At 43.4% G+C, this 26,379-nt stretch overlaps 1 protein-coding gene across 2 annotated transcripts in view; it reads right to left on the reverse strand.

Annotated features, from left to right (window-relative positions):
- Positions 1 to 26,379, reverse strand: part of LOC129835132 (protein phosphatase 3 catalytic subunit alpha-like) — a 107,782-nt gene that overhangs the window by 29,009 nt on the left and 52,394 nt on the right. For both annotated transcript variants that reach the window (XM_055900532.1, XM_055900533.1), the window contains exons 2-8: positions 24,017 to 24,217; positions 13,525 to 13,649; positions 13,266 to 13,377; positions 12,771 to 12,916; positions 11,501 to 11,640; positions 4,637 to 4,714; positions 3,893 to 3,987 (exon numbers count right to left, since the gene is read on the reverse strand). In XM_055900532.1, the coding sequence (XP_055756507.1) occupies positions 3,893 to 3,987; positions 4,637 to 4,714; positions 11,501 to 11,640; positions 12,771 to 12,916; positions 13,266 to 13,377; positions 13,525 to 13,649; positions 24,017 to 24,217 (897 nt within the window). The remainder of the gene's footprint in view (positions 1 to 3,892; positions 3,988 to 4,636; positions 4,715 to 11,500; positions 11,641 to 12,770; positions 12,917 to 13,265; positions 13,378 to 13,524; positions 13,650 to 24,016; positions 24,218 to 26,379) is intronic.

Consider the following 26,379-nt stretch of genomic DNA (forward strand, 5'->3'; position numbering starts at 1 on the left):
AAGAAATCAGATACATCACAGAAGGATGGTAAGTAAATGCTAATGATGGACTAGGAATGTTTATTGGTTAACTGGTCCTCTCATGCCAAGATTCCCATCCAGCTACCCAACCAGAAATCCAGAGAGGAAAACAGAACAGAGGACATACCCGTTTATGCTCAGACTTGCTCTGACTGTATGGGGGGGGGGGGGGGGTCCCTGGAGAATTACCAGAAAAGGTCCCCACGCTGTCGACTGTGACGAGGCGGAGAATTCTCTTGTTCCCTGTAGTCATTCCTGCCCCGGGAATGCCATCCTGCTATTTACTCCACGCTCAGCACCAATCACGTGGCCACATGCCAATCCCACAGGAAACAGAGTCTGAACTCTGACCTCGGCCATATCTCTGAGCCAGCCCTCTCTAGAGCAACAGCACATCTCCATCCATCTCCATCTCTATTTTCATTATATCAATGAATAGCAGGAGAGAGGGGGAACTATGTGACTGTCTAGGAGGCAGGTAGGCTAAATGTTTGACCTGGTGATCAACACAGCCAACTTCGCAACACCCAAGCCTGAATCCCCCGTCTGACATTTTCAAATCGTCCATCTATTCCCATCTGTCTCCCAGTCACATTTCCAACTGTCTAAACTCAATCAACAACATATGGCAGGGGAAAATCCGGTAAACGTCTGATACTATGTGTGCCATGTTTGGATATGCGTAACTGCTGTCCAAGAGGCAGGCCCAGCGAAGGGTCTTGTTGAGCTGGGTGGTTTTAGTTGAGCAGCTTGCCAATATAGCATTCAACAAGATAGATTCCTTTGAGCCCAGGTCTGATAAACAGTACTAGAAGTATAAATAGCTGCCACAAGTATGTCTTACATCACAACAGTATCACACCACACTAGCTTTAACCCTCTTCTCCTCAAATAAAACCAAACTCCACCTCCCAAATTCCAGATGGAAACGGCGACTAGTCACATGTCTTGGGAATTCAAGTGACAAGGGGATTCTGGGGTATGAGGAGCTACTGTCTCCGATGGGGGAGAACCCCTCAGTTCTCGTTTCACTACGTGACAATCCTCTGCCGCTCCGAAATAGACTTGGGGAGCGGTGTCCTTCCCCATCTTCTTGACTGGAGAAACCCAAGCTGTCTGACACCAGCAACTAAACTTGCCCCCCATATTGTTTTTCAGCAGACAGTTTTCATGTTTACAGGTCAGTGAGAGGGGGGGGGGGGGGGGGGGGGGCGGAGAACACATTGGCCCCGAGTGACCACTCAGCTCCAGTTTATGTGGCTACAGACAACTTGACATGAGACCGTGTAGAATAGCCACACGAGTAGCTCGGTGACGGAACCATCTGATTTCACGATTGATCTAATCCTATTCAAAAAAAGAGTTATTTGGCTGTTAGATTATGTCGACTCGGCAGCGGTGGCCTTTGTGTTTTTATTTTATTTATTTGCCTGCGAGACCACCGGCTGGGGGTTTCCTGCCTTTGTCAGGGTTGCCAAATCCCCACTCTGATCGAGGTTACACTGACCGCAGACTGATTTGGAGGAGGCTGGTTAATCTGATTCTGGAACCCCCCCCTTCTCTGCAAAGACTGACGGGCTTAGCTGACTTGCCCCTTTTAGATTTACAGCTGCCATCGATTGGCCATCAATCACGAGACCGCCGCACTCACAGCCGAGATCCCAGTCCAAGACGAGAGAAGTTCAATCTATTACGGTCACTTGCATTTCAATCGGGCGCCCTGCCCTATTCGAACCATATTATACGCCTCATTGGGCGGTTCATCACAGAAATAACAAATGATATAATGTACTCCTCTTAACTCCTTAGTTAGAACGTCTATAGGACCATAGGGTGAAGAATCCCATGTTGTTTCAAGAGAAAAGAAAAGAATCCTAGAAAACTGAGCACCCTATTAAATAACATTAAAACTCTGAAGAAATACGCAACCGGTGTTAAATGCACAATAAACCTAAGAGTGGGATGGGGGGGGGGGGGGGGGGGAACTAGTTGTGCAGGAGCCCGGGCTGAGTAATGGCATGCGTTCCTGAATGTGCTTCGCAAGGTCAGCTATTTAAAGCTCTTCACCTTTGAGTTGGCAAAGCTGGGATCAGATATCAAGGTGGGCTGAGATTAGGGAACATCAAAGCAAAAACAAAAACAACCTGGACGGGGCTGTGAACATCAGCCATTGTAAGGCTCACAAAAAAAACTCCAAACCGCTCTCCTTCTGTAGATGTCCTTGCAGTAAATCCTACTACATACCATCCTGACACATGCCCGCAAGGAAACTCATCACCGGCTTCGCCCCAATTCACACCTATGCGAAAATATGCCCCCATGAGTGTGTGTGTCAAAAACAGCCCCATTTCCCTTCTCCCTTTCTCTCCCTAAATTCCCCTGTGGTTCCCCGATTGGACAAAAAGAGTCGCTCTTGGACTTTTTGTGCTGACTCACTTCATAAAGGTCTGTCTGTGTGTCCAGCCTCCTCCAGAGTGTGCTGGGACACTGCATGCCAAATGGACCACAGCCAGTCCATCCCATCCCCACCCAACCCAAGAGACGCGTGAAACGTTTTGGAACCACGGCACTGTGTGCGTGGTCTCTCCCTTTCTCACTGTCCCACATTCTCTCTCTCCCTTTCTCTCTCTCAGCCTTTCTCTCTCTCAGCCTTTCTCTCTCTCCCTTTCTCTCTCTCAGCCTTTCTCTCTCTCCCTTTCTCACTGTCCCACATTCTCTCTCTCCCTTTCTCTCTCTCAGCCTTTCTCTCTCTCAGCCTTTCTCTCTCTCCCTTTCTCTCTCTCAGCCTTTCTCTCTCTCAGCCTTTCTCTCTCTCCCTTTCTCTCTCTCAGCCTTTCTCTCTCTCCCTTTCTCACTGTCCCACATTCTCTCTCTCCCTTTTTCTCTCTCAGCCTTTCTCTCTCTCCCTTTTTCTCTCTCAGCCTTTCTCTCTCTCAGCCTTTCTCTCTCTCAGCCTTTCTCTCTCTCCCTTTCTCACTCTCAGCCTTTCTCTCTCTCCCTTTCTCTCTCTCAGCCTTTCTCTCTCTCCCTTTCTCACTGTCCCACATTCTCTCTCTCCCTTTCTCTCTCTCAGCCTTTCTCTCTCTCCCTTTCTCTCTCTCAGCCTCTCTCTCTCTCAGCCTCTCTCTCTCCCTCTTTCTCTCTCTCAGCCTTTCTCTCTCTCCCTTTCTCTCTCTCCCTTTCTCTCTCTCAGCCTTTCTCTCTCTCAGCCTCTCTCTCTCCCTCTTTCTCTCTCTCCCTCTTTCTCTCTCTCCCCCTTTCTCTCTCCCTTTTGCTCTCTCTCCCTTTTGCTCTCTCTCCCTTTCTCTCTCTGTTTATAATGTAGAGGAAGCATACATTTGATCTGATCACACTGTGTCAGTATGACTCAATTGTGAATTCTTTGCACTGTTTTTCTTTGTTCTCTTTACTTTTTTGTTTCACTGTAAAGTGTGTTGTGATTTAAAATGCACTTTAAAAAGAGATGTACTTTTGTGATGTTGTATGAACATCCGTGTCTGACAACTTCAACCGTAAACTACTTCAATAGAGTCGGGATGTCTCGCGAGGCCAAATCTTATCTCATTGACTGAGCGAAGCCTGACAGTCCGATGCTAACTATAGGGCAGCATACAACAGAGGAGGCTGGTAGGAGAATCTATTGGAGGACGGGCTCATTGTAATGGCTGGAATGGAATGAACGGAGCTGTATTACACATATCAAACATATGGAAACCACATGTTTGACTCGGTTCCATGTTTTCCTTTCCAGCCATTACAATGAGCCCGTCCTCCTATAGTCCCCCTACCAGCCTCCACTGGCAAGTGGTAAATAATCCATAACAAATAAACGAATGAATGAGGTAATGAGTACGATTCACTCTGTGCTTGCCTTTGTTGTTGTAGACATCTAGGTAGTTGGGTGCTGAGAAGATGGTGATGAGAGAAGGAAACCCTGTCGTCTGGCTCTTCCTGTACATGCGGTACCTAGATGGAGAGACAACATCATCACCATCACTGTTACAAGAACACTACCTAAAACTGTACTTGTGGTCTTCTGCAGCACAGCGTGGTCCTCTGTAGCTCAGTTGGTAGAGCATGGTGCTTGCAATGCCAGGATAGTGGGTTTGATTCCCAGGACCATCTGTATATAACATGTATGCATGCATAACTGTTCGGGATAAAAGTGTCTGCTAGATTCTGTACAGTGGATGTAACACAATATTATTGTATGCATGTGTATGAAGTCCACGATGGCCTGAGGAATAATGAAATCAATTTGGGAAGGGTTTTCTGATCCTAGATCTGTGCCTAAGGCTGGCTAGTATGTCAAGCTGTTTTTTCTCTTTGAGTGGGCCAGACAGTCTTTGTAGTAAACAAACAGGGTGACACGCCTTCTGTCAGTTTGAGGAGGACCCTCTGCCTCATCGGCCCTTTTCTCCAATGTTTTGACATGCTTGCTACCAAGGGTGTCACGGTCCTTTGAGGGGGAACTGACGACCAAACTCAATAAAGTTGAATTCAACACAATTTCTTTTGCAAGCGCAGGATATTTCCTGGGTAGGCTCAAGCGACATAGTTGTCCAAGGTGAATGGCTGTAACAGTTAGCGGTGGGGAAAAAAAGAGGGCACTTACCCAGCGTCCTGTGCTTCATGGGCTCGAATGACCGATAATAAGTTATTGTGTTGTAGAAAGTCGCAGACAGCGGGATAACTGTTGAAAGACAAGACGACACATGCTTGATTAACGGGTCTAATTTGATCAAAAAGCAGTGATTAGATTTCTTTCCCACTGGGCACGGACGTCAAATCAACTTCTATTCCACGTTGGTTCAACGTAATTTCATTAAAATGATGTGGAAACTACGCTGATTCAACCAGTGTGTGCCCAGTGGGTTGACACTTAAAATAGATATTCATTCAAGTGTATTTTAATAGCAGGCACCTTCACCATGTAACCATTGGAAAGGGCAAACAAAGGATCCAGCATAACAACTCAACCTCGGGGTTTCTATAAGTATTCAGTGTGTGTGTGTGTGTGTGTGTGTGTGTGTGTGTGTGTGTGTGTGTGTGTGTGTGTGTGTGTGTGTGTGTGTGTGTGTGTGTGTGTGTGTGTGTGTGTGTGTGTGTGTGTGTGTGTGTGTGTGTGTGTGTGTGTGTGTAGCTTTTGCGTACTCATGCAGCTCTGATCAGTCTGACATTGAGGTGGCCAAAATAAACTGCCAGCAATTACAATTTAGTAAAGTTTCAGGATTTTCCATGCCATAACCTTTCATTCCCAAAGAACCCAAAATGTGATTTTGCACTCAGTGAGGTAGGCCCTAGTCACACTAGCCAGCCAGCCAGCCAGCCAACAACCCCCTAGAAGCCAGTTACGTTGAAAACTCCCGGAGAAGGAACGTTAAGTAAGTGAGTGAGTGCACATGAACTTCCAGACCTTGTGGAAACACAACAGAGCTGTGTGTCAAAATCATTTCAGAACTCCCCACCACAACAACTTTAGAAGGTTATTCAATGAACCTGGTGAAACATGAAAGCAATCATTGTTCAAAGAACCAAACTCACCGTGGAACCGACTCATCTTGATTTAATTCTAGGTCACAACAGGCAACGCATTTTCCCATTGACAAAACGACACTTCAGCTGTCATTTGGAAATAATGTGACGCGTGTGTTTGATAATTAAGTGCAGGGCTGAAGGCTAAACTCAAGTGTTTGTTTCTGGATATTGCTAATTAGTCTAACAATGGTTGTGCCCTTTAATCAATGCGGTTCTCCATTGCTGAAAGCTTTTGGAGCTAAAGGGTAGCTCACTGCTTTGTGTGGTAGATAGATGGCCTTGCACTTCGGCCCACCTCGTAACATCCATAGTCCTCCTCCTCCAGTTAATATCCAGAATAAAAAGCAGACAAGAGAATGTGTACAGTATACTCTTAACTTGAACAAAAGTGAACAGAACGGTCTCAATTTGCATTTCCTTGTCAGACGGGTAAGAGGGTATGCTTTGAGGGGCACAGTTACACTGCAGGCTTCCTAGCTGAGAGGCCTACTTTGCTTTGTCACTCCAGGTGGACTTAAACCTAGAAATAGGTCTAGGTGTCACATTCCTTGGTCTGCTACTGATGACCCGAGGAGAGAAAGTACGCCCGACAGCGGAACGACAGCGGAACGGAAACCAAAGTGAGCGTGGTTTCTTTATGGTGTGATAGCATCGCTTCGAGGTAAATAAAAAAGTAGCTAATATCCATCTTAATTCATTATTTTCATTCATATTTGTTTCTCCAGGCATCAGCAGATGCTGTTGCTACTGTAGGTATTGCTCAGAAGACTAAAGACATTTAGTGCTGAACGCAATTGACATCTGTTTTGGGATGGAGCGCAGATGTGATCCATCCCAAACAGTTGTGAAAGTCCCTGACAAATAAACAAACAAATTCACGTCCTGTCTACTTCAAACCTGACAGTATACTCTGTGCATCATCTGAACAGACAAAATCCATTCAAGGGCTATTTGCATAAAGCATCTAAAATACCATGTAATTCCCTGTTTAGGCTACTCAAAAACAGTCGACCACACAGTACAGTGTCTGTGCTAGGCTTGAAAAGATGGGGCCTGTATTCATGTGCAATTTCATGCCTCAGTAGTGTGTAAACCAGTTATGAGGGGGCCTATGGTGCTGGGGTAAAACAGTTATGAGGGGCCTATGGTGCTGGGGTAAAACAGTTATGAGGGGGCCTATGGTGCTGGGGTAAAACAGTTATGAGGGGGCCTATGGTGCTGGGGTAAAACAGTTATGAGGGGGCCTATGGTGCTGGGGTAAAACAGTTATGAGGGGGCCTATGGTGCTGGGGTAAAACAGTTATGAGGGAGCCTATGGTGCTGGGGTAAAACAGTTATGAGGGAGCCTATGGTGCTGGGGTAAAACAGTTATGAGGGGCCTATGGTGCTGGGGTGAACCAGTTATGAGGGGGCCTATGGTGCTGGGGTAAAACAGTTATGAGGGGCCTATGGTGCTGGGGTAAAACAGTTATGAGGGGGCCTATGGTGCTGGGTAAAACAGTTATGAGGGGGCCTATGGTGCTGGGGTAAAACAGTTATGAGGGGCCTATGGTGCTGGGGTAAAACAGTTATGAGGGGGCCTATGGTGCTGGGGTAAAACAGTTATGAGGGGCCTATGGTGCTGGGGTAAAACAGTTATGAGGGGCCTATGGTGCTGGGGTAAAACAGTTATGAGGGGCCTATGGTGCTGGGGTAAAACAGTTATGAGGGGGCCTATGGTGCTGGGATAAAACAGTTATGAGGGGCCTATGGTGCTGGGGTTAAACAGTTATGAGGGGGCCTATGGTGCTGGGGTAAAACAGTTATGAGGGGGCTATGGTGCTGGGGTAAAACAGTTATGAGGGGCCTATGGTGCTGGGGTAAAACAGTTATGAGGGGGCCTATGGTGCTGGGGTAAAACAGTTATGAGGGAGCCTATGGTGCTGGGGTAAAACAGTTATGAGGGGGCCTATGGTGCTGGGGTAAAACAGTTATGAGGGGGCCTATGGTGCTGGGGTAAAACAGTTATGAGGGAGCCTATGGTGCTGGGGTAAAACAGTTATGAGGGGGCCTATGGTGCTGGGGTAAAACAGTTATGAGGGGCCTATGGTGCTGGGGTAAAACAGTTATGAGGGGGCCTATGGTGCTGGGGTAAAACAGTTATGAGGGGCCTATGGTGCTGGGGTAAAACAGTTATGAGGGAGCCTATGGTGCTGGGGTAAAACAGTTATGAGGGGCCTATGGTGCTGGGGTAAAACAGTTATGAGGGGCCTATGGTGCTGGGGTAAAACAGTTATGAGGGGGCCTATGGTGCTGGGGTAAAACAGTTATGAGGGGGCCTATGGTGCTGGGGTAAAACAGTTATGAGGGGCCTATGGTGCTGGGGTAAAACAGTTATGAGGGGCCTATGGTGCTGGGGTAAAACAGTTATGAGGGGGCCTATGGTGCTGGGGTAAAACAGTTATGAGGGGGCCTATGGTGCTGGGGTAAAACAGTTATGAGGGGGCCTATGGTGCTGGGGTAAAACAGTTATGAGGGGGCCTATGGTGCTGGGGTAAAACAGTTATGAGGGGCCTATGGTGCTGGGGTAAAACAGTTATGAGGGGGCCTATGGTGCTGGGGTAAAACAGTTATGAGGGAGCCTATGGTGCTGGGATAACAGTTATGAGGGGCCTATGGTGCTGGGGTAAAACAGTTATGAGGGAGCCTATGGTGCTGGGATAACAGTTATGAGGGGCCTATGGTGCTGGGGTAAAACAGTTATGAGGGGGCCTATGGTGCTGGGGTAAAACAGTTATGAGGGGGCCTATGGTGCTGGGTAAAACAGTTATGAGGGGCCTATGGTGCTGGGGTAAAACAGTTGCCAGAAGCCAGGAAAAAGCACCAAACTGAGTCTTTTCTCTCAGATTGGCGAATTGTTCTCCTTTCAGTCTGGAGCTTGAAGCTGGCACATAAACGCAGCATGCCAGTGTGCTGGCAATTACAATGAGCCCTGCAGGCAGATCCAAACGACGACACTGGGAAAAACAACAAGGCTATGTTTCAAATGGCACTCTATTCCCGATATAGTGCACTACTCTTGACCAAAAGTAGTGCACTATGTAGGAAATAGAGTGCCACTTTGAATGCAAGCCCAAAGCCACAGAGGAATGTAAGCCAAGCCAAGAAGACACAGGGGGCTGTTGGGATAGAGGTACAAGAGGAAGCAGCTAACCTGGACTGGAGTTTTACTGTACCATCCTGTTTGAAATGCTGAAGTGTTTATACCACAACAGCAATTATCTGTTCATATACTCTTAAAATGCCTCCTTTATTCCTCGCTTCCGTGAAGTAATCACTGATCTGACATGCCACAACTGTTGAAAGCGATGGCAAGTTTGCTGAAAACCCATCTAGCAATGTCTGGTTAGTGATTACTTCACGGAATGCGAGGAAGGAAAGATACATTAGTATTCGAACAGGGTCTATCACTGTCAAATCACTGTCTTTCTTTCGATAGTCGATACTACTCGATGTAGTATACTGGATCCCTAGCACTCAGGTATCAGAGATATCTCTGCGATGGCAGGGCCATACCATGGAAATATCACTGGCAGAACCCGAGAGCATCAACACTACTCTCTTACCCTCTCTCAAGTGACAGGGGTGACATTTCTCGCCCTGACCGGGCATGTGTTGTCTAGCAGATAGTCAAGCGAGACCATTTACAGCAAACTGTTGGTTCATCTGCAAATCTATCTCACAGCCCTGACCAAAATAACATTTTGAATGCAAATAACTATTATTGTTCCCACATAAAACACTATACAGTGAGTATAACAAACACTAGGAACATATTACTAATACTGAGTTGAACCCCCCCCCCCCCCCCCCCCTCCTTTTGCCCTCAGAACAGCCTTGTCGGGGCATGGACTCTTGAAGGTGTCGAAAGCATTCCACAGGGAAGATGGCCCATGTTGATTCCAATGCTTCCCACAGTTGTGTCAAGTTGGCTGGATGTCCTTGGTGGACCATTCCTGATACACACGGGAAACTGTTGAGCGTGGAAAAACCCAGCAGTGTTGCAGTTCTTGACACAAACTGGTGCGCCTGGCACCTAATACCATACCCCATTCAAAGGCACTTCAATCTTTTGTCTTGCCCATTCACCCTCTGAATGGCACACACACACACACAATCCAAGTCTCAATTGTCTCAAGACATAAAAATCTGTAACCTGTCTCCCATCCCCTTCATCTACACTGATTGACGTGGATCGAACAAGTGACATCAATAAGGGATCATAGCTTTCACCTTGATTCACCAGGTCAGTCTATGTCATGGAAAGATGTGTTGTACACTCAGTGTACATTCTTTATTCTTTATTGAATCCCCTTTAGCTGGTGCCTTAGAGACCATAAGTCTTCCCAGGGTCCAAAGAGCAAATATTGTGCTGGTATACTCCTCAAATAGGAGGACTTTGAAATAGGCCTGCATTATGGGTAAAGTCTCTACCAAAGATGATATGCAGTCTCTTTTCAAATGACATCAATTTACAAACTGGACATTTTTTTAGATAGAGCTCTTTGGGTGTCTGAATGCACTCATGCACCTTTGAGGCTTCCCATGGAATTCCTAACTCTAGCCACTTAGTTTAGCATACGTGTGAAATGAACACAGAACCATTCAAAAAGGTTCAAATACCTTTTGACCATGATACAAACTATAATGCAATAATAATGTTTTTTATTTATTTTTATAATCTGCAAATCAGTGTGTAGCACACTCAAGGAGACACAACATTTGATTGCTTGTGCTGCTTAAGGCTGGCTTTACCACTGGCATGCCAGGGCCAAAGAGTGTTTATCCACCTGTAATGACTGGACACTAGAGCACTAGAAGACACATTTGGAGAGAACTGTGGCCCTGTTCATTATATTCAGGACAGAGTGAGCTCACTCCGTGCTTCTAGCCATTCCTTTGTTTGCTTTGCCTGCGACTGGGACCTGTTTAAGGGGAGTTAATATGTGTGCTCCATAAACACTTGCGACAGAGTAATGAGAGAGAAGCCAGTTTCTCTGGGACGATGACAAATGCAGGTTATACGGTGACTGTGATATCCACAGAAAGTGTGTATGTGTACTTACAGACAATAGAAAACAGACTGAGGGAGTTGGAAGGGGACTGAATGAAGATGAACATTTGGCAGAAGAACTTGGGTTGGAAGGATTTGGCAAAGGAAGGTTCAGTGATGCTTCAATGGTACCGGGATTCTGTTCTATTGGAATGGTTATATTACTGTAGAGCCCAGAGGTGTTGCACTAAGATCAATGTCAAGTCCTTTGTATGATACATCCACGATGGTAACAAAGGAGGATACGGCCAACTACGCACGCACGCACGCACGCACGCACGCACGCACGCACGCACGCACGCACACACACACACACACACACACACACACACACACACACACACACACCAGCATTTCTACATTGACGTGAAAATAGCATTCTTAAAGATGCAATGTGTAACTTTTTGGGTGACTGACCAAATTCAAATAGAAATGTAAGTTATAGCTCGGTCATTCTCATTGAAAGCAAGTTCAAGAAGCAGTAGATCTGTTCTATGTGCACTATTTCTAGGCTTCCTGGTCTTAAGTTTCGTTTTTTGCGTCTTTAACTTTTGGTTTTATAAACCAGCGTCAAACAGCTGGAAATACAATATTTCTGGTTATGGAAAATATATTTCACAGCGGTTTAGATGGTACAATGATTCTCTACACTATAGTTGCTTGTTTTATCACATAAACTGAAATTAGGCAAACTATTTGAATTTTAGCAACCAGGAAATGGCGTAGCACTTCCTACATTGTGCAACCTTAATAATGTGCGCTGTAAAGTGCACATGAATAAATGAATACATTCACAGCCTTTTTCACACTACGCAGCTTGTGAAGGAGGCGATGCTGTTGATGGCCCACCTGTAGAAGTAGGAGCAGCCTCTCACTGTGTTGTGTGTGAAGTGCTCTTGGCTTTTCTCATTCCCAAAGTCTTCCAGGGGGTCCGACCACAGCAGGTCACACATGGGCCCGTACGCAGGGGGCTCTTTGAATCTGTCTAACTGCAAAGAGAGAGGGACACAGAGTTAGAAGAGACAGGGAAAGACAACGTCAAGCAGTCAGGAAAATGTCTAATCTATGAGGAAACTCAGTCAGTTTAGCTTCCTCAATGGGTTGGTGTTGATCAAGGGATACCTATGGAAAAGTGGTTGTTTTTGTCATTGTAAAAGACTTGAGCTGGATCTTGATTTAACAATTAGTCTTGCTACATTGAACTGTGGTTCAAATAAAAACTGTAGGTAGGGTCTCTGTTTTACAACGGTACATCATGTTTGAGTGAAAGACACCCACAACATGTGGACTGGATGATAATGTGTGTCTATTATGAGTAGAAAACATGAATAGGTATATTCAATCTTGACCATACTAATAATTCCTCCTCAGAAATGGGATGAAAAAGGTACAAATGGATGTGATCAGCCAAAAGCTCATGACAGTCATTCAGAGAAACCATATCGATTTCTCCAGAGAAAGTATACACTGTAGCATAATGGACACTTCAATAGTGCAGATTGGATTACAGAGACCCTCTGATTGCAGCCACAAAATCCAATTGTCGTTATTGAATTTGAGAGAAAGCAGGATCCGACTCTTCAACATTTTTAATCAGAGCGGTCCAGACTCTGCCCGAATGTAACTCTCCTGTTAGCTTGGGGCATCGTTTGAGAGCGAATTGAGAGAGAGGTAGTCCACGCTGTATTATTACTATCAAGGTCATTATTTTCAAAGGAAACATTTCAAGGGAAATGGTAAAGTCTTAATTTTCTTGAACAGCAAAATGGGGAAAGAAACAGTTTGCACAATGCTCTGTGTAAACATATCTGTATCCTAATTGAACTGCCTTTCACATGATAAATTCCATTAGAATAAAACCCATGTGAATGTTTGTTACAAGGGAAAATTGATTATCTTACTTATACTGAACACCCATTATGCTTTTAATGAAACCTCGTTAAAAACATACATGCAATATATTCATACAGCATAGAAACAGTACAATATCCAATGTATCCATGAATTTAATACTTTATCAACAGTAAAATAGGAGATCATTCTGAATGATAGTGTAGCAGCTGAAATTCCAAGCGTATTGCATGGTCATGCAGGGAACGTGGTTCGGGAGGACACGTACTTTCCTGATGTCGTCAAGATTTGTGATTTCTGGGGACAGCCCTCCGTGTACGCACAGGAACTGCTGGTTCATAAGGGCGGCCAGAGGAAGGCAGTCGAAGGCGTCCATACACGCATCGTACACCCGCTCCGAATACTTAATTCTACCTGTCAAGGTGGAAATAGGGCAGGGAGTGAGTGTTGCCAGGCCAAACACCCCTAGCTCTTACACACTAGGGCAGTGTGCTGGGCCTGGGTCGGAAAGTATTTAAAAAGTGTCAGAAAACCTCCAAAGGGCATAAAAATACTCCAGCATAATTTCACTCTGCCCTTGGTATTTTATTTAGACGCTGAACACAACAGCAATAGTTCTGACATATGTAAATACCTATCAAGGAGAGAGCAAATATCTGATTTCATACTATGCCAAGAAGCACTTTTCTGTGTGAACGCTTGAAAGTTAAGCGTCGGGTTGAATGTAAAATGCTTTAGAATGAAAAACTCAAACCATACTTACATTCCTGCTTAAATGTGAAATACTCTGTCAAATGTCTACATTCGTGGTTCCCACGAAGCAAAAAGAGTGTTTTGGGGTATAGGATCTTTAAGGCCCACAAGTACAGCACACACTGAAAGAGAACAACAAAGAGATTGGGAATGAATTTGCATATTTTTTGAGAACATATTTTTATAATGCAGTATAACCAACAGTAGTTTCAGAAGTACAAACGCTAAAGCATCAACCATTTCCTTCTTAGAACAGGCGAAACACTTACTTCGATACTGAAATATCCTCTGTCGACGTAGTCGCCCAGGAAAAGGTATCGAGTGCTAGCTGGTGACCCTCCTACTTCAAACAGCTTCATCAGGTCAAAGAACTGGCCATGGATGTCTCCGCAAACTACAGGAAACACACATTGGAGGAAATCAGAAACAACAAATCTTACAATTCTTCACTTTTATATGTGACCCGTTTCAGGAAGCTAGGAGTATGTTGCATGTCACTACTTCACAGGAGAGGCATTTGAACGTCTTTTGTTATTTATTTTGATCAAAATGAGTTTTTTAAACTTTCATGTGCCTTTTATTCCATCTGTAAATATGAATACCATTGTTCAATCCCGAGCCTAGTTGGTTTAGCCACAGAAAAAGACAACCTTCTCGCTAGGCATGGTTGGCTAAGATAATGGATGGGCTGGACATGCCGGGAGATGAGTTTGAATTGGTCTGCCATGTAGCATGCTTCTGTCTATAACGTGAGCTGCTCAGTATGTGGTGAAAATCGGCTTTTTTGAACGATATAACGTTAGCCATCGGGAACTACAAACGTTTTGCTACTTTTCTCAACAACATTGATGCCCTGAATTTAGCAGATGCTATCGACAGAACAGTTGGAAAAAGTTGTGATGAGCTACCTTCTGCACACACCACGGTCAGTGTGAACCGGAGGTACTTGACACAACGCTGGTCAAACAAAACAGAGTTCAATGGTTCCAGTCTGCCATGAAGCATTCATCCATGTAAATGGGTAAGAGTCTAGCTCCATTTTCAGATATGATACGTTTCTAATTTAGTTAGAAAGTTGTTTTCATTGCAAATGAAAGCATACTGTTAGCTACTGTAGCTAGCAAACATTAGCTTTCTGGCTCGCTAGCTAACGTTACGTGTATGATCTGTGTCACATAAGTAATTATTCGTATCTAGCTAGCTAGATACATGTCTAAACAAAATACTTCACTTGACCCATCAAGCTAGTCAGGTGTGTCTGGGGGTGATTACGGCCATCTAGTTAATTTCATGAACATATGTACATGTATAGACAATAGTGACCCATCCACTTAGCTAGACATGGCTGGGGGGTGGTTATAGCATTTTCACATGACCCATCAATTTAGACAAGTGTGTCTGGGTAAGCGTCATCTAAAAATGATTAAATATTTACAAAATATTTTTATCTGGACACTTTCTGATATTTCTACTATGCAAATATCCAAGTAACCATTTCACTGTACCGTTTACACCTTCTGTATCCTGTGCATGTGACAAACTTAGATTTTATTTGATATGGTGTGTGTTTACCACAGACAATAACATGAAGAACAACATGACCTGAAACAAAGTCAGATTAGGATATAGGCTAAAGTGTCCAGAGTTTTTGGAGTTTTTCTTTTTTGTAGGCTACTACTTTTACCACTTTTAGACTTGAAATCTTTGGTTGTTTACTAAACTACTCACTCTGTTTAGCACATGGCCTCACGTGAATCCTTAAAGAGATGGGTGGGGCTAAGGCTTAAGAGGGTGTGAACGATGCTGAATGGGTGTAGACAAAGAAGAGCTCTCCAGTAGGTGTAAAAAGTATTCAAGGCTCATTTTCTCAAAAGTGGGGTCACAAGATACTTTTCTAGCTCTGAGTCTGTATTTTTATCCAATGTAAAAAAAAAAATTTTTTTTAAATGTTGCTACATAGGACCGAATCCAGGGGGTGGGTCACATATTCGAAACATTTGCTTCGTCCTCTTTAAAAGTGCAGTTTTCCTGTGCAGTAAAAATTCAAAGGCTTTCTAATTACACTTATGTATACCCTTTGAGGGATTTTGTTTGTGGTATCATGATTCATGTACATGTTAAGAAGAATTACATGGACCCAGGACAAAAAGAGCGTTTTGGGCAAGTGTTCCTCCTAATACATAAACATCATAGTCACGTTTATCATTATCATAAGCCACTCTCTGATCCCAAGAGGGACAATAGCTTTTATTTACAGGGGCAATTATTAGTTCATATATACCCAGTTCCAATACACAATGCAACTACTTCTCTCACCTGACAAACAGAAAGGCTTCAATTCCAAGCATGTTTCATACAATTTTCCTAGAGAGGATTTGCAAGCGTGAAGTGTCTTCTGTTTCTGTACTGTATGTTGCCAGCCAATTGAACCTGAACCAACTGGTACAAAAAGGTGTTGTCTCGCCTGTATCCTTTCATAATACATGCATCATGCATAAAACATGAAAACCAAGCGACTTAGTGCTACATTACATAGTGAGCTCTGCTTTCACTAACCTGCGCCACCAATCAACATGACCTAACCTACGCTTATACTACATCTGACTTAATTTCTTAGCATTAAAAACATTTGAGTTTGCCAAACCCTCGACGTTGTGTCAAGTTCCTGTTTTTTTTCTCTCTCGAGATAAATGCAACACCTTTACAGAATGTCTGTCGCGTTGGACCTTACTCAAACCAAGAAGGACTACTGTAACTGTGAAGGGAGATATAGCAAGACTACCTATCAACAAACAAACATCACAGTAAAAAATTGCTTTATACTCAGTATATGAGTAGTGTGGGACTCGTTCTTCAATAACCCAATAACCTTTTGAATTGGCCCTTTCACTCTTACAAGCACCACTGGAAAGAGCTGTACATTGATACCCCATTGTTAGTGAGGGTATAATGTTAGTGAGAGTATAATGAGATAACATGACAAATGAATCAATAACGCTGTCATTCAGCCATAGCTCCTATCAACATTTACATTATGGAAGCGCCAACATTTCCCTCTTTCTCAGACTCCGGGTGGCATCTTTAATAGAATAAAATATGTCTGTCTCGCTATGACATGAGTCACTTCCCTGTGCTTTTTATTCATAGAATACTGACTGAAATCTATGAATGGAACATCACTTGCACAGCCTATTATTATTAAGGAACAAAATGATGCTATTATGGAGGAATTTTTATCCTAATGCCTGTTTAGATCTCAACTATAGAGTGTTGTTCTTGTCTGCAATTGTATGGTAACACGCAGTGTTGAAAAATCTACTGTACTCTCCCTCTCTCCACTCTTAATAACAGAGTGATGGGGCATTAACTTATTTAGTCCCGTTGGTCTACTTTACACTAATGTGACAACTTTGATGTTAATCACATCCCCACCTCACCAATCAATCAATCGCTCCAGTCAACAACCCAACATGACCCACACTGTGACTGGCCTGACTCAATCGCTCCAGTCAACAACCCAACATGACCCACACTGTGACTGGCCTGACTCAATCGCTCCAGTCAACAACCCAACATGACCCACACTGTGACTGGCCTGACTCAATCGCTCCAGTCAACAACCCAACATGACCCACACTGTGACTGGCCTGACTCAATCACTCCAGTCAACAACCCAACATGACCCACACTGTGACTGGCCTGACTCAAACGCTCCAGTCAACAACCCAACATGACCCACACTGTGACTGGCCTGACTCAATCGCTCCAGTCAACAACCCAACATGACCCACACTGTGACTGGCCTGACTCAATCGCTCCAGTCAACAACCCAACATGACCCACACTGTGACTGGCCTGACTCAATCGCTCCAGTCAACAACCCAACATGACCCACACTGTGACTGGCCTGACTCAATCGCTCCAGTCAACAACCCAACATGACCCACACTGTGACTGGCCTGACTCAATCACTCCAGTCAACAACCCAACATGACCCACACTGTGACTGGCCTGACTCAATCACTCCAGTCAACAACCCAACATGACCCACACTGTGACTGGCCTGACTCAATCGCTCCAGTCAACAACCCAACATGACCCACACTGTGACTGGCCTGACTCAATCGCTCCAGTCAACAACCCAACATGACCCACACTGTGACTGGCCTGACTCAATCACTCCATGATCACTCCATTCGCCACTCAGTCAAATAGGATTGGTTTTCCATTGCCCCTCTTACCACGTTCACCACTGCTCCCCGGAGAGCCAAGGAGCCACAGCCCACAGGGCCTTACGATGTTTGTCACCCGCTGGCCACACACTGACAGCAAGCATGCTGGGACTGTGATTACGGAACCCAGACCAGCCAGGAACAACCCAGTCATTTCTTTGTAGACCCATTGCAGTGCAGTGGTCAGAGTAGAGTGTCATATCCAGCTGCCAGTCAATCTTCACGACCAGCCAATCATAGTTTATATTATCATACAAAGAATTCCCTGATTGGTTTTAACAAAAATAATAATAATACTGTATTTATATTCTGAGTGTGTGTGCTATTCACAACCATTGGTCGATACTTCCCTCTCCATTTGTCTAACCTTCCATTTCAGTGAGAAAATGCTCAACAACATGAACGTTCATGTTAACAATTGACACTGATATACAGTAGCAAAAGACAACGCCAGCCAACTACAGTACTCTGCCTGAAACACAGTTGCTATAGCACTGACATTAATTGGGTCCTTGGCAATGAATATCAAAACCATCCTCTGATTTGTTGCATGTCTGTCTTTAAGCATGCATCTAAAGATTTCGAGAGTAAGCCTGTAGAAATGTATCGACCACAGTTCCAATTATCATCTGTTGGAGAAAAGCCATTAGCTCGAGTTGCAAACCCCCTGAGGCACGAGGAAAAGAAGAGAGAATTTCTCCTCCGCATATGCATCGTAAACTCTCATTTTGTCATTTTGTCTTTGGAGAATACCCACTCTTTGCAAATGGTTTCATTTCTGGATTTAGACTTAAAGCATATGCATCGTAAACTCTCATTTTGTCTTTGGAGAATCCCCACTCTTTGCAAATGGTTTCATTTCTGGATTTAGACTTAAAGGGTTATCATTTCTAATGCGCTCCCTCAGAGTCAACAGTATGGTGTTACAAATGATATTCAATTCACGCTGTCTGAGAAGCAGCTCACTGTGCAAAGTGGATGTTCAATCTCGCTTACTACAAAAATATAGATATTTGTAAGGCAGCATCGATCCCCTAATCATATGTCATTAAAGGAAATGATGGAATTATAGAAAGTGAAAATCCCTCTCGCTCATTGGTTTCTCAGCCAGCACTGTACGCCAAAGCTGACCATGATCACTATGGAAACCTCTCTTATTGGAATGGAAACAACCCTACAATGAAAGAATGTGTTCATACACTGGAGTAACTTTCAGAGGCTTTTCACACCAACCCAACTGTTAAATACAAAGGACTTTTCACATGGCTGCTAACCACAACATGCTAACACTTTGTGCCATAACAAGTTACGACTATTCAGTTTTATAATGTGTGATTTAAGATCAATCTCGTGACCAGGATTTAACTGCATGTTGTAAGCAATACTAACTGTAAATCAATGCAAGCAAAGTCTATACCAGGGGTGTCCAACCCTGTTCCTGGAGAGATACTGAACCTTCCTGTAGGTTTTCCCTCCAACCCCAGTTGTAACTAACCTGGTTCAGTTTATCAACGAGCTAATTATTAGAATCAGGTATGCTAGATTAGGGTTGGAGTGAAAACCTACAGGATGGTAGCTCTCCAGGAACAGGTTTGGAGAGCCCTGGTCTATATGATAGCACATTTCTGGTTCATTTCTGGTCAATGAAGCATGAATGCATACCAGAACAAAACATCGTTCTGTCAAAAGCTGGGATGAACTCAATTAAAATGACTTACTCAACATCACACTGGAACGAGACATAAAAGGAGAAGAACAACAAACAATCCAAGAACACAAAGGGCATAGAGGGACATGATGAAGCAACAAAAGGTTACACTAAGCGCTCCAGTGCCGAGGATGTGCTCTCTGTGTGTGTGTGTGTGTGGGTGGATCTGAAGACCTCGACAAAGCCAACAAAGCCAACCTGTGTCGTTGTTTCTCTGTGATAACGCCATGGTGACAGAAGTGGCTGTGGGGTCACACTGGAATAGTCAGAGTGACCTAGGGGTCAAGGTGACGACCTGATGAATAGGCAGCCAGGCCACAGTGAGTTGTAGTCCCGTGTAGCTCAGTTGGTAGAGCATTGCGCGCGCAATGCCAAGGGTTGTGGGTTTGGTTCCCATGGGGGACCAGTATGAAAATATATGCACTCACTACTGTAAGTTGCAGTGGATAAGGGCATCTGCTAAATGAAATGCCTAAGATGTAAATGTTGTAGTCAACTGGATAGTAGGCAGTATTCATAGCAGATACAACAGCTTTCCTCTGGGCTTTGTTATTAGCACACACAGATGTGCACAGGCAATCACGACACACATATGAGATGAGCAGGTGGGAGTACATTATCTCAAGTGAGCTAGGATTTGTTCTCGCCAACCCGCGCGATAGAGAACAGCAACAGCAGTGTGGGTGGCTGACTTACGCAATCTAGTGTGGCTCAATAACCTACACAGGCCACTCCAGAGGCAAGCTCATTGAGTTGGTGAGATCCACCGGGGAAGGCAGACGGTGCAAAATCCTCTTTTGATTGAGCAGATCGGTAATACCTCGGAGATCAACGCCGAGTCTCTGGGAAGAGTTCCAGCCTGGAGTGAAGTAGTAGTGTATATGGAATGGAGCGATCTGTTCAGTATTCATGTGTTATATGTGAGAGACCGGGATGTGAAGGTCTGGTAGAGAAAAATGCTCTTTTCTCTCGCTGGTTGTATAGTTAAGTCATTACTGCAGTTTTTTTGCAATGGCAGAACGTAGCCACAGGTTGTTGTACTGAAGGATACAGCAGAGAGCTGTGTCGAGAGCAGTTTGGGCCTGATGGACTAACAATGTGGCCTGGTTCCTCCATAAAAGCCCAGATGCCATCTGGCACAACCAGGAAGAGAGTGTGTGTGTTGTTTGTCTCAGGAGGGCCATTCAGCCAAGACACATCACATAGACGGAGGAGATGGTAGAATGAGGTGGAGAAAACGCAGCGTGTTTTGTTTGTAGAGTATGAGTGAGAAAAAATGTATTCTTTCCAACAGAAAATGTGGCCTTGTGAGACTGTCAGTGTGTGTGTGTGTGTGTGTGGATGGGTGTTTGTGTGTGTGTATACGTGTGTATCATTGCCGTAGAATAGGACTGTTGAGTAGGAGAGGGGCGGGGGATGGGTGTAGGAGTGGGAGTAGAAGTAGAAGTAGCTAATGCTAACCCCTACCTCTGACTCTACTATCCCCCAGGCTGATTCACAACCAACACACAACCAAGCCTTTTCACTCACTCTCCGATACACTTTAGAACCAATCACATACAACTGATTTCTCTGGAAGATAGCAATGATGAATTGCAGGTCCAGGCGTTTTTCTTTACTACAGAATGAGAGGTATTGCTTACACAATATGATCTGCAGAGAATGAGATAGGGACCACACATACAGCATTATGGAGCTACCAAACTTATTCTACAAGCATCATTTTTCGAAATAATGCAATTATGCAATACTCCCAGCTAGCACATAACGTTCTGAGAACCATATGTTTCTCAAAGCTTGGTGAGAGCGTGTTGTCCTATGGTTATTTTGCATACAACCTTCCCACAACTTTCTGGGAATGGTGCAGGTAATGTTCTAGGAATGTTCTCCAACTGGTTGGACATTGGGAATGTTCTCAAATAGTTCAGAGAACACTAAGAAACAACGTTCTTCTGTGGGAATTTCAGTACTTCAGCATTACTTTTCATACAGGTTTCCTCAAATTGTTCTAAAAACATTAAGAAAACTTTCCATAAACAACACAAGAAAACTTTAGTAACGTTCAAATTAACATTCAAAGAATTTTATTTCAAAACATATGCCTGTTTTATTCTCTATTTTGTTAAGTATGTTCAGGTGTGTTGGCTGTGCCCACTAATTGGCCACACCTGATCTTAATGAGTACTTGTTTCCTTTGAAATGGGGTCTGTTTGAATAGACTAAAATAAACAGATTTGTATAAAAAAAATAACATGGTGTGTATACAACAGTAGCTCCATCTATGCAGTGCAGTGGACTAATTCCATTGATAGAGAATAGAAGATCATAGGTTAGAATCTCACTGATGCCATGCCACAATAAAAAATACATGCGTTTGCGTGATTGATGGATTCCATGTGTCCTATCGGTGCTGGAGTTCAATACCGTTAACCCAAACTCCAGAGTGGCGCAGCGGTCTAAGGCACTGCATCTCAGTGCAAGAGGTGTCACTAAATTCCCTGGTTCGAATCCAGGCTGTATCACATCCGGCTGTGATTGGGAGTCCCATAGTGTGGTGCACAAGTGCACAGCGTCATCCGGGTTTGGCCGGGGTAGGCTGTCATTGTAAATAAGAATTTGTTTTTAACTGACTTAGTTAAATAAAGGTTCACGTTTAAATGAAGAAAAAAACTAGCTAATAGTGTTATTAAAAGTCTTATTGGAACATGTTCTCAGAACATTATTTAATTACTTTTAAATAATCTAGTCATTTGGGGGTGGCGGTTAAGAGCGTAACTGAAAGGTGGCTGGTTCGAATCCCGAGCTGGCAAGGTAGAAAATCTGCCATTCTGCCCTTCAGTAAGGTAGTTAACCCCCAACAACAACTGCTCCCCGGGCGCTGATGATGTGGAAGTCGATTAAGGCAGCCCCCCGCACCTCTTTGATTCAGAGGGGTTGGGTTAAATGCAGAAGACGCATTTAGGTTGAATACATTCAGTTGTGCAACTGACTAGGTATTCCCCTTTCTCTCATTTCCATTGAAAAAACACTCTGTTTTACCGGTCAAGAAACTTATGGCTTCATTCCCAGAACCAATGGGAAACCAAAAACGTACGTCCCCACAACTTCCAAGAACCAAATGTGCTAGCTGGGCAGTTTGCCATCTTTCCATTAGTTTAACATATAGTTAATGTTTAAAAAATTATGGTAATTGAAACTAAAAAAGCAAAGATGTTTAGACATTCAGAATAAAAAACCTTTTTAACACACGTTTCAGAGAAAGAACAAAATTAATCAAATCAAATCAAATGTATTTATATAGCCCTTCGTACATCAGCTGATATCTCAAAGTGCTGTACAGAAACCCAGCCTAAAACCCCAAATGATTTATGAATTAATATGAATTAATTCAAATAAACAACCACATCGACATGATTGCACCAACTTTGGTGGTATGACAAAACTAAAATAGAAACCATTTTGTCTTAAAACTTATGCTAACACATAGCAACCAGTGCCCTAACGCTCCCTTATTATATACTGTGAAGACTGCACATGGCTCTATGATTTGTGATCATGGCAGAGACAGTGGAGACATAATTTACAGCACATTGTGCAACACTCAGCCACAAATAGAGGGGCAGCAGAACAGCACCTAGGCACCCTGCCATCTTCCATCATCACCTTAAGGCCATGGGTTTGAGTTCCATGGGTTTGAGTCTCATGTAAGGAGCCCAGTCAGCCATACCCAAGCTAATACCTAGGCTTTAGCTCAAGGGACTAACAGATATTTGCTGTGCACAGTAGACACAGATTCAAACACAGTCAGTCACATTTGCATTAACCAGGGCCAAACTGGAGAGCAATGACTTGGTTTCTAGTGTAGAGACTTTAGAGAGAAAGAGAGTCTCAAATGCTATATTTCCTTGTAAGCTGCACAACAGAGTCTGAAACGAAACATATAAAGGAGATTTCTCTTAGAACTCTTCATGGATGTGATCTATTGCCATTCGTTCCTATGACTGGCCCCCTGCCTCTCATTAAGCCCCCATCAAAGAAGCTCATTAGGAAGTCTAATTGGGTTAGGACTAAGACACATGACTTAATGGCGAGAGAGAGAGAGAACAATACAGTTTGCATAGGTTTGAATCTGACTAGTTCTTATCAAAGTGTCAGGAATCACACAAAAATGACAGCTCGCGTAAAAATGTAAGATTCAACTAAACGAGCAACCTTAAACATTTGACCAAGGTTTAGTGCATCTTCTAACGAATGGTTAGGAAGCGGATTACATTTCAATCCATTTCACTGGCTCACACAATATGTTATGTGACACGAAGAGAAAAATACTCTATTCACCTCTCCACGAGGGCAAACACGTCTATGTGTGTGTCAGAGAAGTTTTCCTTTTCAAGTCTATATGTACCAGAAGGGCATTTGAACAATTAGCATCGCCTTGGTTGGTCAGACTGTGTGAACCAGTTTAAAATGTCCCTCTGCCCTTTGCTTGTTACAGCGTTCTGGTGATGGGCAGCAGAGCCCACGCACGTCCTTCAAAGCCAGGCGGTGACTCACATACTCAGGGGAAGTGGGAAAAGTCAGAAGGTTGTATAAGGGCGCCCCAGACAGAGAGATGAAGGGAGGGAGAAGTTCAAACAAACATGCATTGCAGTATTTAGGCTACAGAATGACTTTGGGTATTGTACATTTTGCCACCACAGACAACCAGGTAGACTCCCCTCATAGGTAGAAACTTCTAGATTTCGGGAACAAGAAGTGTGTGTGTGCAGGCATTAGTTTCGTCTGTGTATATCTATGTCCGTGTGTGTTTTACTCACTAACCTGTCACGGGGGCCTCTATGTCCAGCAGGTTCTTCTCAGCCCTCAAGATGGCCGCTCCCTCTCCGATGAGCCTGAGGGCCACGCTCTCCTCCACGCGGCCCTCCTTGGTCAGGTGGCCTTTGAGCACGTCCACTTTGGGCTTCCCATCGCTGTCAAACACCTCCTTGGCTGTGAGTCGGTGACTTGGCGGGAACGGGACAGCTGAAGGAGAAGGAAGAGGAGGACAGTCAGTTCCTACAAACCCACAGGTACAAAAGCCCTCACACAGTAAAGAGTGAGGAGGAGAACCATGTTGGAGACTCTATGCTCACAAGAGGACTAAGTCAAATAAGTCAAAACTACAGTTGAATCACTGAGCAAGTTGAAGTATTTGGAGGAAATATCTTTGACACATATCTGTCCAGAGAAAAGGTGTTAAGGGAAATATGCACCTCTCATTGAATGCAACAAAACACATTTCTAGATTTGAACTAAATGTGTGAATACATCTATATAGGATTTATTCAAATAGTAAACAAAGTTGCACTCTGATGTCAGCAATTATCAAACAGAAAACCAACTGCCGGTTTAGCATGTACTAATGACGCCGTTGAAATGACAAGAATTATCACAGCTAATATTTGATAGCCTGTAGCTAGCAGAACTGTGTGTTACTGCTGCCGCCTACACCAAACCTCTCAAATGCTCACTGTCCTGGCCTTACGGCCATCTTAATTATTGGCTAATTACAGTCATCCACAACAATATCCTTCATTTGAGGAAAGCAGAACAGCAGAAACAAGGCATTCATTTCGGTGGAATTTGTTTCAATCATGACGCAGTCAAAGCTTTCTTGTTTCCACACAATGTAATAGACACCCTATTATATAATGCACAGTAACAGCCACCCTATTATATAATACACAGTAACAGCCACCCTATTATATAATGCACAGTAACAGCCACCCTATTATATAATGCACAGTAACAGCCACCCTATTATATAATGCACAGTAACAGCCACCCTATTATATAGTACACAGTAATAGCCACCCTATTATATAATACACAGTAACAGCCACCCTATTATATAATACACAGTAACAGCCACCCTATTATATAATACACAGTAACAGCCACCCTATTATATAATGCACAGTATTAGCCACCCTATTATATAATACACAGTAACAGCCACCCTATTATATAATACACAGTAATAGCCACCCTATTATATAATACACAGTAACAACCACCCTATTATATAATACACAGTAATAGCCACCCTATTATATAATACACAGTAATAGCCACCCTATTATATAATACACAGTAATAGCCACCCTATTATATAATACACAGTAATAGCCACCCTATTATATAATACACAGTAATAGCCACCCTATTATATAATACACAGTAATAGCCACCCTATTATATAATACACAGTAATAGCCATCCTATTATATAATACACGGTAATAGCCATCCTATTATATAATACACAGTAATAGCCATCCTTTTATATAATGCACAGTAATAGCCATCCTATTATATAATACACAGTAATAGCCATCCTATTATATAATACACAGTAATAGCCATCCTATTATATAATGCACAGTAATAGCCATCCTATTATATAATACACAGTAATAGCCATTCTATTATATAATACACAGTAATAGCCATCCTTTTATATAATGCACAGTAATAGCCATCATATTATATAATACACAGTAATAGCCACCCTATTATATAATTCACAGTAATAGCATCATATTATATAATGGCACAGTAATAGCCATCCTATTATATAATGCACAGTAATAGCCATCATATTATATAATGCACAGTAATAGCCATCATATTATATAATACACAGTAATAGCCATCATATTATATAATACACAGTAATAGCCATAATATGATTTACACACAGCTGTACAGTACAAAGAAGGTTCACCTCCCTGATAGTTAATTGCAAATTAGCCACCACGACTTTATGAAAATATGAAGTCGATTCACTAACTCAGCATTTTCACACCATCAGAAACGAAGAAATCGTCCTAATTAACATCCCAGAGCAGCATCACTGCTAACGACAGAGTAATGTGCTGTGCCATTAGCCATTACAGGACCAGCGTCATTGAGTGGAGAGGGGATCTCACAGACCGAGGCAATGATTTCACTTAGGTGACATCATCTGTAATCAGAAATCCAGCACACCTCCATGTCACACTGTAATGAATAAAATAATAGAAAAAGGTCATTATAATTATGGGGCTTAATTTTATCTACCATGTATGCTGCCAAAACTGCACAGATCTCCTGAAGTGTGCACTTGAACACTTCCCGTCATGGTGTAAACTCCCTCCAGCCAAT

The sequence above is a fragment of the Salvelinus fontinalis genome, chromosome 36 (genome assembly GCF_029448725.1).
Source record: "Salvelinus fontinalis isolate EN_2023a chromosome 36, ASM2944872v1, whole genome shotgun sequence".
Taxonomy (NCBI): domain Eukaryota; kingdom Metazoa; phylum Chordata; class Actinopteri; order Salmoniformes; family Salmonidae; genus Salvelinus; species Salvelinus fontinalis.